The following is a 13,448-nucleotide window of genomic DNA, read 5'->3' on the forward strand; positions in this document are numbered from 1 at the left end:
GAGTTAGGCTCAGCTTCCACCCCCTGTGCCTGGGACAGAGGTAACTCACAGGTCAGTTCAGTTCCCTGGTGGCTTTTTCCCAAAGCACACCTGGAGCAGGCTTTGCATCCCTGGTGTGACGCCTGCCTTTCACCCTGCCAGGCGCTGCTGGGCCTGCCCGAGTGTCCCTGTGCTGGGACATCCCAGCCCACTTGCTAACAACAACTTTTCATCTCCAAAATGCAGCATTGCTTCATCTCCAGCATGCTGTGGAACAGCCAAACATTCCTCCTGTTTTACAGGGGGGATGGGAAAAGGGGAGCAAAGGAAATTAGAGGAAGGAAGTTGCAGGGCAGTAATTACAGCTGGGTAGTCCCTTTCCCTCATGGGCATCATGGAAACTGGAATTTGTTATGTGCGTGCTTCTAGCAGGACAGCTGTCACAGGAGAAAAAAAAAAATCTCTAAATATAGCCAAACCATTCTGAATGCCTTTTAATAAACCCCAAACAACACCAATAAGGAGTCTGAATTCACCAGTGGGAAAAATTCTGGAGCAACTCTAAAGAAAGAGAGGGATTTTTAGCTTTTTGTGTGACCTTAGGTCTCCTGGTAGCTGCTTTCCCTCCAGATGCTACATTGGACACAGCCTGCCAGGGGTTTGAATCTTGGGGTGCTGTGAAGAGGAAAATTCTGCTAATGTGTTGCTTCTTCTCTTCCATTTCCACAAGCAGACCTTCCTCAGAGAACCAGTCTTGTGGCTGAAACTACCACCATCGAAATCCACCGGGAGGACCCGGAGGAAGAGCTGGGGATGAGGATAGTTGGGGGTAAGGACACCCCCCTGGGGAACATCGTTGTTCAGGAGGTGCTGCGGGACTCTGTGATTGCTGCTGATGGAAGAATTGCTCCTGGAGACCACATCCTTGAGGTAGGGAAACCCCCCTGGGAGAGCCCCACTGCTTCCCTTGACTGGGGGAGGAGAGTGCCTGGAAAAACTGGGGAATCTCTGCAGCTGAGGGGTTTCGAGCACTGATCAGACCTCTGTGTCAGCAGCATTCTGTCTGCTGGGGCTCAGGAACACTTTTGGCATTCCTTCCAGCCAGACTCAGATTTCTATTGCATATTTTGACAGCTTTTTGAAATTTAGGTCGTTTTGGTTAAAGTAAAAGATTCCTGCCTGACAGATTTCACACAGCAGCCCCATTTCTCTGCTCCAGTTACGAAGTCTCATAATTGCTTGCTCCACTGTGTTGCTTAAGCCGCATACTCTCCATGGGCAGGTCCAGGGTGAGAGCTGCTGACTGGCAGCTCCAAAACGTGAGTAAATGCAGAGCTGCAGCCCCAGCCTGACCCACAGGGCCCTGCCCACACTGGCAGGGCTGTGTGGCCCTGGGTGACCGAGGTGACACCTTGTACACACAGTGACAACTGTTAGCACCTCCAGCCATGGCTGCCCAATCATCTGCCAAGCCATAAATCCTCATTATCCCATGGGATTGGGCATCAGGAAGGGCTGGCAGCTGGTGAGATCTCCGAGTTGGTTTCTCAGGCAGACCAATGGAGTGACTCCCGTTTTATCCAGCTGGATTGTCCATGTCTCAGTCTCAGCAAACAGGGCAGGCCCCACACTTAGGAGGCCCTATTAACATCCTAAAAGACTGCACAGAGTCTTGTGTGACAACAGGCAAAGTAAAACGTTCCCTTCTCAGAGTCACCCTGGTAAAAGCATAATTAGATGGATGATGCCAGAAGCTTGTAGACCACTCAGGAGCGGAGATTTGGGTCTTCTCCAAGCCTGTACTGAATGCTGGAAATAAAGGAAAAGCAGATCTGCATTTACATGGCATGGAAGGAATGACTGAACATTTTTAGATTCGTTACTTGTGCGGGTTGTCCTGTCTTGTCCCTGTCCTCAGTTATTCACCAATTACAGTCTAATTCCAGCAGGTTTCTTTGTTCTTTTTTAGAAAACTTTGCTCCCTAGTGTGCATCAGAGTCAGAGATTGCACAGGGAGTTTTCCATCCTGCTCCAGCCCGGCCATGCCCCACACTGTGGACAGTGCCTAATTAATGTGGGCTCTGATTAGTGAGTGCTTTGTTTGTCTGTGTAGGTGAATGGCGTCAACATCAGCAGCGTGACTCACTGCCAGGCTGTCTCCTTCCTGCGCCACCCAGGGCCTGTTCTCCACCTCATGGTCCTGCAGGAGAAGGGCTTTTCCAGCAGGACTGCCCAGCAGGATCCCAGCTCCACAAACAGGGAAGTGATCCACGTCACCTTGGTTAAGAGAGACCGATCCGAGCCCCTGGGAATCAAACTGATCAGGAAGACTGACGAGGCAGGGATTTTTATTCTGGATCTCTTAGAAGGAGGCTTGGCAGCCAAGAATGGGAAGCTGAGTCGGAATGACAGAGTCCTGTCAATAAATGGCCAGGATTTGAGGCAAGGAACTCCTGAGGCCGCTGCCCAGATAATCCAGGTGAGTTCAGACGTGGCTGTGAGTGGCTGATGGCAGGGCTCCTGTTCTGAGCCACGCTAACAGAACACACCAGGGCGAGCTGCATTCCCCCAAATCTCTCTCATGGAAAGTGATTCCCCTCTGGATGTGTGGGAAGCACTGCTTCCAAATGAAGATCAACACCAAGAGTGGGAACCCGTGGTGAGTCATCCCTGACAGGTCTGAGGGGAAGCAGTGGCTCATGGAACACGAGTTCATCTGAGGAGATTGCATCTCCTGTGTGGTGTTTGCAGCCTCTCAGCCTTGCAGAGGGAACGCTGGCGTGCACTCTGTGGATTCATGCGGACAGGGAGGGATCAGGGCAGCCTCATGTGCTTCCAACGGTCACCCTGAAGGTGCGGCCTGGGAGGTGGGGTGGGCTGGCAGCACAGAACAGATCCCTTTGGGCTGATTCGAAGGCCTTTCTCCCCATTTTACCTGTGTTTGTGAAGAGAGACTGGAAAACGACCTAAAAACATTCCAGGGTACTAAATGGGTAGAAGAGGGGTGGTCTTTCCCTGTGGAATGTGGCAGATGTTTTGGTGGAAGGAGTGGGCAAGGAATTCTAGTTAAAGGATTAAGGATTGCTGCATGTGCAGCAGATATCACATAGATCAGTTTAAATTCTTTATCTCCCCAGGCGAGTGCCTCCAGTTTGTGTTTTTATCTACAGATCATGACACAATGCACCTCATCCCATTCTGTTTACATCCCAGAAAGGATGTGAGGTCAGCAGGAGGGAGAGTTCTCTTCACAGTTATCAGAGGAGTGCAGTGCCACGGGAGAAAGAGCAAAGTTCCAGCACTGAGGTCCTTTTTCATGACGTGCTTCCGTTCTGTGGCCTCTTAGAATTTGTTTGCATCCCACAAGTGCTGCTGCATTCCTGTTGCAATGTGCACACACAGCTCCCGTATGAGGATCCGTTTGATCCCACTGGAACCAGCAACCAAAATCTCAGATCTGGTTTCTTGAAGTTTGGGTGTTGGAAGTGATATTTGTGTAAAACTGCGACAGTTTTCCAAACGTGATCTGTTCCTCTGAGGGTTAATTGAAATCCTTATTTAAGTGTAACTTAAAGAGTCCAAGGCCAGGGAATTCACTCTGGCACCAGGAAAGCAGGGTCCTGTGGCAAGGAGTGAGAGCAGCAACTGCAGTTCTGTCATGCAGGGCAGGAAATGCCCCTGAGCACGTGGGCCTTCCCCCAGTGAGCCCTTCACAATGAGGTTCTGTCAGGTGATCTGAAGGAACAAACCCAAGGAGAGCAGCAGGAACAATGGGAGCACTTCCCCTGCAGCCCTGCCAAGGCCAGACATGCAGCTGGGGAAGTGTTTAACCAGAGGTGCTCTGGGGAAAAAATGGATGGGAGATGGTGAACAATAGATGGACAAAGCTGGGAGGGAAAGAGCTTTTACAACTTCCCGTGCAATAAAAGCACCCAGTGCCTGTCATGGTCACCGTGTGTGGAGCAGCCAGGGCTCCAGCTCTGTTCATTCTGTAGCCCAACACAAGATGCTATTTTGGTTGGTTGTACCAAAGTGCGGGAATTAATCATCCCTTTCCACCTTCTCCTGGTTGGCTTTTGTGGGGGAGGGAGGCACGAGTGAAGAGTGAAGCCTGCCTCTCCTCCTGTTCCTTCTGACTCACGTTTGCTAATTCCCTTTTTTCCCAGTCGCATCCCCTGGCTCATCGCAAAAGCCTTTGCATCACACTGAGGACCTGTTGGAGAACAGGAAATGGTGCCAGCCCTTCTCTCTCCCCACGGCAATGAGGGCCGTCCTTCATTTCTAACCCATCCTTCTTTTTAATTTCCACTCCTTGTTTCTCTGGGCAGACCACGGAATCCAGAGTGAACTTTGTGATCCTGAGGCAGCCTGGGGTGCAGCTGGGGGAGCCCATGGAGGATGGCAGCACCTCCAACAGCAGCAGCAGCAGCAGCAGCAGCAGCAATGGGGGCAGCCCGGTGCACCACCGCAGGCGAACAGACCAGAACCACTACAGACGAAAATCCAGCTACCAAAAGGTGGGGCTGGGAAATGAGGCCAAGGTGCCGTTTGTTCCTGGTTTAGTGAATGCACTGTGGTGTTCTGTGATGGTGTTTTATCACAGAGCACTGATCAGCAGCTCCACTTCTGCTTGGGCAGGTTTGGGGCTTTTGGTCCTGAAGAACCACTCTGTCATCTGTAGGGTAACATGGTTTTAAGGAAAAAAGGTCACAAAATTTCTTCAGGGTTGATGCAGAGCTTTGTTGTCTGGAAAAGGCAGTGAGAAATTTGCCATCCGTGAGATTTTTTTGGGATTTGCTTCTTGTCATCCATCAAGCCCCGCACACTGAGGGTGTTGCAGTGACACCCAGTTGAGCTGGTGTGGAGCCAGAGGCCTTTGTGGTCCAGGAGAAAATCCCCTGTTGGCCCCGTGGTGCTGCTGTGACTGCAGTGTGGGTCTGGGTCTGCCACCCCTTTGTGGGGCACAACAAACAGCAGGGGCAAGAGGACAATCCCCAGTGTGCTGAACCCAGAGGGAAAATCTGTGTAGAACTCCCAGCTGAGTGACCAGCCTGCTGCAGCTGCTCAGGGTGGTGTTTCAGTGGCCCTGGAGCTCAGGGAGTTGCTGTCCTGCGTGGCTGGAGTGTGGCTCCTGCATTTAAATCCCTGAGTAACATTTACACCCTGTTGTACAGCCTGTGCTCTAATGTGTGCCTTCACTGCAGCCTAAACATTCAATCAGGGAGAGCTTCATTGCTTGGCATGAGCAGCCTTGAGATGAGCTCATGGCTTGTTCCTCAGTGCAAAATTCCCTCCTCAGAGGGAGCATCTCCCTGCAGCAAATGGATTTGGGATCATTAGGACAGCACTGATGGTTCACCTGAGAAATGCTGCTCTGTATTCCCACCCACAGCAAGGACATGGGAAGCTGACTTTGCCCTCCAGCAAAGTTGCTGGAATGCTCTGGGTGAAGGAGACAAATGTTGTTGTGTTCCAGAGCTGGGCTCCTCCTCTTCAATGCATTAATGAAGCTGCATTTTGTGCTGTCATTGCTTTGCAGGATTTGCCTCAGGGATATGTAAGTCATGAGAAGACAGTTGCAATAAAGAAGGAGCCAAAGGAATCTTTGGGAATCACAATTGGAGGTGGAAGGGATAACAAAAACAAGCTCCCCATCTATGTGACAAGTGTGCAGCCCATTGGATGCCTCTTCAGGGATGGCAGAATCAAGAGAGGTAAGGAAGGCTCCCAGACCCTTTGTCCTTTAGGAACTGTGGGGTATTTTCAATGGGATCTGGACCTGGACACTAAAGAGAGGCTGGAAACAGGGATCCCATGACCCCTGGGGCTGAAATGGGCTCCGTAGGTGGGTAATAATCCCATTCCCTTTCATCTACAGGGGATGTACTTCTGAGCATAAATGGCATCGATTTGACTCACCTGAACTACTATGAAGCTGTGTCAGCACTGAAATCCAATGCAGCTTCCCACTCAGTCACACTGAAAGCCTTGGAAATCCTCTCCCTGAACTCCCCAGAGCCATCCCTGGACATCAGGGAGCAGGGATTCAGCTGGTCTCCCCTCTGGATCACGTGGCTTGGGTTGCCCAGGTATGTTTGTCAGGGACTAGATGGATAGCTGTTAATTACAAGGTTGACTTTCACTCAAACACTAGAAATTAATTACTTTGTTGATGAACTTGGAAGCATTCCTGGTATTCCCGTTCAGCTGAAAGGCAGTGGAAAGCCTCCTTTGCCAATGAGATCATAGAATAATGAGTACATAAGGAACTCCCACTGTTTTTCTGGAGTGACCCATCATTCCCACACTCCTGTTGGACAGTAGCCATGCTTTAGAAGCCCTGAAACCCCCTTTTTAAAAGAGAAATAGTCAATGTTAGATACAGTCCTTGCTAAAGTACTGACTGAAATCTCCCGTGGCTCTTGCTGCATCCCCTAACACAAGCCAAGAGACACCTGGGCTGTCTGGGAGTTTCTGATCTGTTCATCTCACTTAGGGGCAGACATTCTTTCAGTCTAACTCTTCTTGGCTGTTGTAACTGTGTCATCCTCAGCACGAAGCAGAAATGATTCTGCACAGTTGTGATTTCCTGCTGCAGAGCTTTGCAGCCCAGGCTTAACACAGGTTTTAACTTGTTCCAAGAGAAGCTTGGATTTCCCTCTCCTTCCTGGGTAGGTGAACCTCTGGCTCCTTCCCTTTAGCAATTACATCAAAACTCTGTGAAAGGCAGAGTCTGGTGTCATCCCAGCTGACTGCAGGAGCATCTGCAGGTGGGACATGAAGCCAAACCTGCTGTGGGAAGCCCGGATCGTTTACAGCCTTGGTCCTTGAGACACCTAAAGAAGAACCACTGATAAAGCCTTTGTTGTGTTACTGAGCAGCCTGTGAAGGCTCAACACACCAGGCCAAGGAAAGGCAGCTTTTGTGTCTCCTGTACTTGGCCTGTGCCCAGCACCTCCTCCCATCTCCCTGTGCTCCCCCAGGAACTGGCCTGGCTGCTCCAGGCAGGTCTGGTGTGAGCTGGCCCTGGGCACAAACCCCCAGGTGCTGCCTGGTGTTTGCTCCTGTGCTGCTGCTGCTGCTGCAGTGAACTACAGCATGGCAAAACCTGCCTGGGCTTCTTTTCTTCCTTTCCCAGTTTTTCTGGCTGTCAGGTGCCTTGCAGCTTCCTCACACTCTGCTGCAGGGACTGGAGTCTTCTCTGCTCCTGGATCTCCTGCCTTCACTTCAGGAGTGTCCTGACATTACCTGCATTTAATGCATTGCTGGAAATTCCTTTGCTGCTGGTATTGATGTTCCTCCTTCATTTGACTCCTGAAGTGAGGAGTGATTCCAGGTGCCCTTTGTGCTCCTCACTTCCTTTCACTCCAGCCTGAATCCTGGCCTTGGAAGGTGTCTGCAGCTCTGGCTGTGAGGGTTGGTGGGATGCACACAGGAAGGTTGTTCCACTTTGGGATCTGACAGGATCTTCCTCCTGTTTCCAGCACTGGAAAGGGCTGTAATTCCTGTGCTTCCTTTTCTCATCTGCTCCCAGTGAGACCTGGTGGCCACTGGTCACCCACAGCGCCCGTGTCTGTCCCCTGGGGATGTCCAGGGTCATTCTGGCGCTTCAGGCTGGCTCAGGGAGGTGCAGCTGCCGTGAGATCCCAGTGCCCTCACCTGCTGTGCTTTGGTTCCCAGTGCACAGAGCTCCTGACCCACCCAAACTGGGTTTCCTCCGCTCAGGACCAAAGCCCCAGTGCTGGAGGGAATGTCCATTGCCCTGAGGGCCTGGCAGACCCTGTGTGCACCACGCTGACACAGAAAATCCCGGAAATGTGCCCAAGCTGGAGCCAGCACCAGCTATTCCACTGGGTCTGCTCCTTTTGGCTGCCCTGGCCTCACTGGAACGTCCTGCAGGCTGAAAGCTCAAAGTTAATTGCGTATGCATTTCTGGGTTTGTTCAGCTTTTTCCCCCCTCAGTTATTCATTCCTCTGCTCCAGCAGAAATATCCCGTTCTTTTCAGAGGAATGTATTTCTTTCTAGTTTGATCCCAGACCTGACGCTGAAAGGTGGGAGTTGAAATGAGTGCTCAGGGCTAGGGAAGGGTATTTGATCCTTTTAACACTTGGGCCCAGAGTGCTTCATTCTGGCCTTGCTTCTTGTATCTGTGATTTCTGTTTCTGTCAAACAGAAACTTGGATTTCCTCCTGGCATGATGTGAAATCCACACCAGGCACTGACAGTATAAAATACCATCTCAAAGCTGCTTTGGACTGGGCCCATGTTCTAATCCAATACACCCTGGGTCCCAAAGGTACCTCAAACAAAAGTTTACAGGTTGATTTATCTTTTCTCTCTAAAACCTTTCTCTCTTGAAAGCACAGTGCGCTGTGTGGCTTGTGGAGAAGTCTTGGGGCTGGAAAAGCAGTTTTCCTGCTGCCTTTCTTCCCTGGGCTTTGTCTGACTCTTCCCACAACGACCGTGGAGCTCCAGTCCCGCCCCTGCGCAGCTCCAAACTCCAGCAGGGACCAGGAACTGCCAGCTCAGCAGCGTGCTTGGCACCATAAAACCCGCACCTCGACCTTCCCTAAACTCTCCAGCTCTTTTCCCACACTCGTTTTTGGTCGTAGTAAATGAAAGTTTCTCTTCCTAGAACCCCTTTTTAATATGGAAAACGGATTCCTAGCAAACAGCCCTTTCCGGCTCCTGGAGAACGTGCCTGATGTTTTTATTTCTGTTCTGTGCTGACGTAGCCCTTGCCACTGTTGCTCTTGGGGCTGTTCATTTGCAGAAGCTGCCACAGCCATGGCTCAGAGCTGTGTTTTTGCCCTGGCGTGGTACCTGTGGAAGGAAACCATGGAGGAATCAGTCAGCTCGAGCTGGGTCTCCTGGTGTTTATGTGTGAAAAACTCCTACAAAAGTAAATTACAGTTTGAAAGTAGATAATTGGATCTTTCTCCTGGTGAGAAGTTAACCGGGAAGGCTTTTGAAATCTGAGACTCTTCTGCAAACTGCTCAAGCAAAGCCCTCGAGGCAAAAACGTTTATTAGGAAAAGTTTAGCTGCTGGAATAGCTCAGCGGGGTGATGATGAGCAGCAGTTTCACAGCTCCGCGGTGCCAGGATGTAACCTGAGCTGGGAGCCCGGCCACGGAGACGCTCCTGCCACCCCTGCGGTGTCACCGGCCAAGGCTCCGCGGGGCTCGGTGCCACCAGCCCGGGCAGCGCTGCTGCACTTCCACAGCACAACCCCCCGGCTCCCTGAGCACACAGAGCTCGCTGGCCGGCAGCCACAGCCAGGAGCTCTCAGCGAGGAGCCCAGTGTGGGAACTGCACATCCTGCAGGAAAGCCTTCCCTGCTCTGATCCGGCAGCTGCTGCACCTCACGTTTGCTGCCAGTGATGCTGAAAACCTCCCTTGGACCAAAGCAGTGCACACGGGATAAAAACCCTCTGCTCTCATCGATTGCATGGGTGTAGCTGCTGCTCACCGTTCATTTGGGTTTGTCACTGGTGCTGTGGGTGTTCATTAGCAGAATTCACAGAGTTATTCAGGAGTCTTGAGGGTCCCAAACCGCTTTAGAGCCGGGTGATTTCCTCTCGGCTCTTAAACCAGCACTCAGAAAAGATTTCTAAAGGACTGCCATCATCCCATTTGAGAATTAACCTCTGACGCGCCTTGCAAAGGGGTGTCTCAAATGCAAAACCAGGAAAATGAGGCTGTTCACAGCTGTGTTTTCCACGAGGGAAAACATAAACTCCTGGTCAGGCAATTTCCTCATAACTTCTGTTTTTGACACAGCTACCTTCACTTCTGTCAAGATGTTGTCCTTAGCAAAGGAAACCTGGAAAGTTGGGGCTTCAGCATCGTGGGAGGCTTTGAGGAAAGCAAAGGAAACCAACCCTTCTTCATCAAAACCATCGTGCCGGGGACTCCCGCGTTCCGGGACAGGAAACTCAAGTAGGTGTGAGGTACCCGGGGAATCATCGCCACCACCGGGGCTGGGGGCTTTCCCGGACCCTTTGACCCTTGGAAAGAGCTCAGCTCCACGGTAATGACTCGCTCGAGCACTCATTTGAGAGTTAATACTGTTGCCAAACTTGTAACAAACTAAGCCCTGCGTTAAGCAGTGCTTTGGTTTCTCCATAAAGGTGCAACGAAAAGGAATTTTACAGCCCTTTAAAACTTAACTGTGAAGGCTTTAATTGAATAATTAGGTGAAAGTAGAATGGGGATGTTTGAGATGAATCTTGGAGGTTCCAGAGTACAAAACCTCTTGGATTAGGAAAAGTATTCCAGCACAAGCACCAAAGCCCTGTGCGCAGGAACCGGAGCTTTGCTGCTGTGGTTGTTGGTGGGATGATGCCAGTGAGAGCAGCAGGGTGGGGCTGCAGGACCCCACAGGCATCCCTGGGGGGCTGAGCTGGCACCGAGGGCCGCCACACACACAGGGAGGGGACACGGCTCCGTGCAGGGAGCGGGGCTTTGCTCCCAGAGCTGGGCTCCTGTGTGTGGGACAGGGCTGTGCCCTGCTCCCCTCCAGGGGCCGGGGGTGCCTGAGGGGGGCAGGTCCCTGTCACGCTGCTGGGGGCAGCGGGGCTGCTGCAGAGCAGCTCAGTCAGTGCTGAGCTGTCGGCGTTTACCAGCACAGCTCCTCCCCTGCCTGGCCCTCACTGCGCCACCCAAGCACCCGCAGTGGTCTCCTCTCCCCTTCCCCTCCGCCTCAAGGGAAGAAGCTCTTTGGAGGAGCTGGTGATTCGGCTCAGGGTGGGCTCAGGGTTAATAATGAGCCAGTCCTGACTGGAGCCTGTCTTTGGGCAGGTGTGGAGATGAAATCGTGGCAGTGAACGGAGTGCCGGCAATCGGAATGAGCAACTCGGAATTAATCCCCATGCTGAAGGAGCAGAGAAACAGAGTGACCCTGACCGTGGTGTCCTGGCCAGGGAGCCTCGTGTGACAGCTCCAACAACCCCCAACACTTCCAGGGATCCAACTGCAGCTGGGCACCACCCAGGCTGCACCTGACAGGAAACAGGGACTGCTGCACTCCTGCTCCTGGTGCATTGCCATGGAAGACTCCTTGCTTCCTTTCTATGGAAAACGTTTTACCAACAAATCTGGGTGTTCAATTCAAAGTTGTTGGAGCTTCCCAGGCTCATTAAGGCTCCTTAGGATTGGTGGTGCACAGAAAGCTCTTCCCAGTGTTTCTCCACAACCTGCCCTGGAGGCTGCTGAGGCCCGCCTTGGTTTTAGGGCTCTGCTTTCCACTGAGTATTTGAAGGGGTTAAACCAGAGGCTTTTAGAAGCAGCTACTGAGTCTGTAAGGATGGGGACCCAGTTTAGCCACTTCTATCTCTCAGGATTTCCCAGTCCTCATTTTCAGGTGACAGCAGCCCCAGGAATGTGTGAATACAAACCCCGGGGTAGCTCAGAGCTGCTGGGCCAGCCTGGTGGAGCTGTGTCACCTGCATGAGGCTCCTGTCACAAATCCCAGTTTAGGATCTGCCAACTCCACTGAGTTACTGCAAAGGGACAATTTCAGCAGCTTAAAGAACCACTCTTATAGGTATCAGCAAGAGAGGTTTCATTCAAATATGATGTTGCAAAATGTGACGTTACCAAAGGTCAAGGTTCACACAATTACTGCACACAAGTTTCCTGGTTTTAGGATTGACAAAAGCAGCGTTTTCCCCAGAAGGAGGGTGAGGAAGGGAACAGGCTGGTGTCAGATATCCCTGGCCCAGCCTGATGCTTGTCTTATTTTTGTGTTTCCAGTGATGAGGGCAGAGTTCAGGTTAGGGGCAGGAGCCCCTCTGCTGTCAGGCAGGTGAGATTTCTCCTGCAGTTCTGTTCACGTTTTGCAGTTTTCATGTTCGTGTTCTTCAGTTTTGCAGCTGGAGCAAAATATCAACTCATGGCACTAGGGGAAGCACAAAGGAGCCCTGGCTGCAGAAAAGTCACCTCCAGAAGGAGACTGTGCCCAGCCTGGCTTCAGTTCAAACCCACCGTGCAGTTAAAATTGAGAACTAAAGAACTGAAGCCCAGGCAGGTGATTTGACCTCTGACACTGTGAAAGTTCCTACCTGCAAACTCCACCTGAAGCAATTCCCTGTTTTAGCAGCTTAATGGGCAGTAGAAATGATGGCTTTTTCTCAAACCAGGTTGCACTGAGAGATCTTTCCTCCTGTGCTGCCTCTGCTGCACCTTTTGCAGGACCAGCTTTGTAAGAATCCAAGGAGTCTGTCCCCTGTCCAAATGCTGCCTCGAATGAATGTTTAATTCCTTGTAGCAGCCCTGCAGGAAGAGCCCAGCCCTGGCTGAAGCTTCTCCTGGGTTGGCAATTTGTCATTTGCTGTCCCTGGGCCTTGTTTACACACAGTGACTTCACCTCCTGCACTGGGAGCTGCAGGGCCTGTCCCAGAGCCCAGGACACTGCAGGAAGCTCAGCTCCATCCTCACAGCAGCCCTGGCTGGGCTGAGGAACTCCTCTGGGGCCTCTGCTGGGGCTACCTGGACTCCAGGGCTGCTTTCCTGTTGTTCTACTGAATGCTGAGAGCAAAATAATCCACGGAGGAAAACTCATCACTGACCTCGCTGGGACATGAAAACATGAAGCAATTTTTTATCTCTTTCCAATCAATGTGCAGAATCATCTGTGCCTGGAACAGTAAATATTGATGTGGACAGAGAGAGGGTGATTCCCACTGCCTGCTCCAAATGTGGGGAAAGGGCAGGAGGGCAGAGCTGTGCAGCTGCTGGGCTGGCAGTGGAGGGAGGAGGAGGCTGCAGAACCATTGTTACTCCACCTCCTTTCAAGGTGCCTTCAACTTCACCAAAATGTCCTCATAATTTAAATTTTGTTTCCAAAATCAGCTTGTTAATAGATGTTGAATTTGTTTTGATGCCTTTATAAATTATTGTAATATTGCTGAAAAATATGCATCCGAGGTGTGGTCTTTACCCTTTCTTGCCATGTAGCAGCTGCCCCCAGAACAGGTCGCCTCAGCAGGGCTGCTCCAAACAGTGAGGCTGGGGCAGGAAACAGAGTAACTGTCTCTGCTTCTCCCAGGAAAGGAGCTGGACCATCCTGAAACCCACTACCTGGGAAAAATCCCTCAACAACAGTAAACCCCACATCCCAGCACCAGTAAACCTGCAGCAGCTTCCTGATTCAAGTACAGATTATTTCCAACAGCCCACTGTTACACTGCCCTGATAGCAAACAATTGACCTCTATTTAATGAAAAGAAACCAATTAAAACCGATTTACCTTAAATTCCCAGCTGCTGCTGGCCCCCAAAGCCTGCCCTCATTAGTGAAGATCCCCTCCACCTCAGCATACTCTGTGACTTGGGTCCAGCTCGTTCAGGTGACACAGGAGGAGGTGCAGCCCTGACTGAATCCATGTGGATTCCCTGCTCCCACTCCCACAGCACCGCCAGGGCTGGGGGCATGCAGACTGAGTGCTCACCATTACCTGTGTCACTC

The 13,448-nt window shown here is 51.5% G+C and overlaps 1 protein-coding gene across 1 annotated transcript in view; it reads left to right on the plus strand.

The window, feature by feature from the left end:
- LOC136300226 (ligand of Numb protein X 2-like) overlaps window positions 1–12,896 on the plus strand; it is a 28,878-nt gene extending 15,982 nt beyond the window's left edge. Inside the window, exons 4-10 of the mRNA XM_066202472.1 lie at window positions 713–909; window positions 2,093–2,458; window positions 4,308–4,496; window positions 5,519–5,693; window positions 5,858–6,068; window positions 9,762–9,920; window positions 10,782–12,896. Of these exons, the coding sequence (XP_066058569.1) occupies window positions 713–909; window positions 2,093–2,458; window positions 4,308–4,496; window positions 5,519–5,693; window positions 5,858–6,068; window positions 9,762–9,920; window positions 10,782–10,917 (1,433 nt within the window). The 3' untranslated portion in view covers window positions 10,918–12,896. The remainder of the gene's footprint in view (window positions 1–712; window positions 910–2,092; window positions 2,459–4,307; window positions 4,497–5,518; window positions 5,694–5,857; window positions 6,069–9,761; window positions 9,921–10,781) is intronic.
- Window positions 12,897–13,448: the final 552 nt, after the last annotated feature.

The sequence above is a fragment of the Chamaea fasciata genome, unplaced genomic scaffold (assembly GCF_029207755.1).
Source record: "Chamaea fasciata isolate MVZ Bird 193981 ecotype frontalis unplaced genomic scaffold, bChaFas1.0.hap1 SCAF_22, whole genome shotgun sequence".
Taxonomy (NCBI): Eukaryota; Metazoa; Chordata; class Aves; order Passeriformes; family Sylviidae; genus Chamaea; species Chamaea fasciata.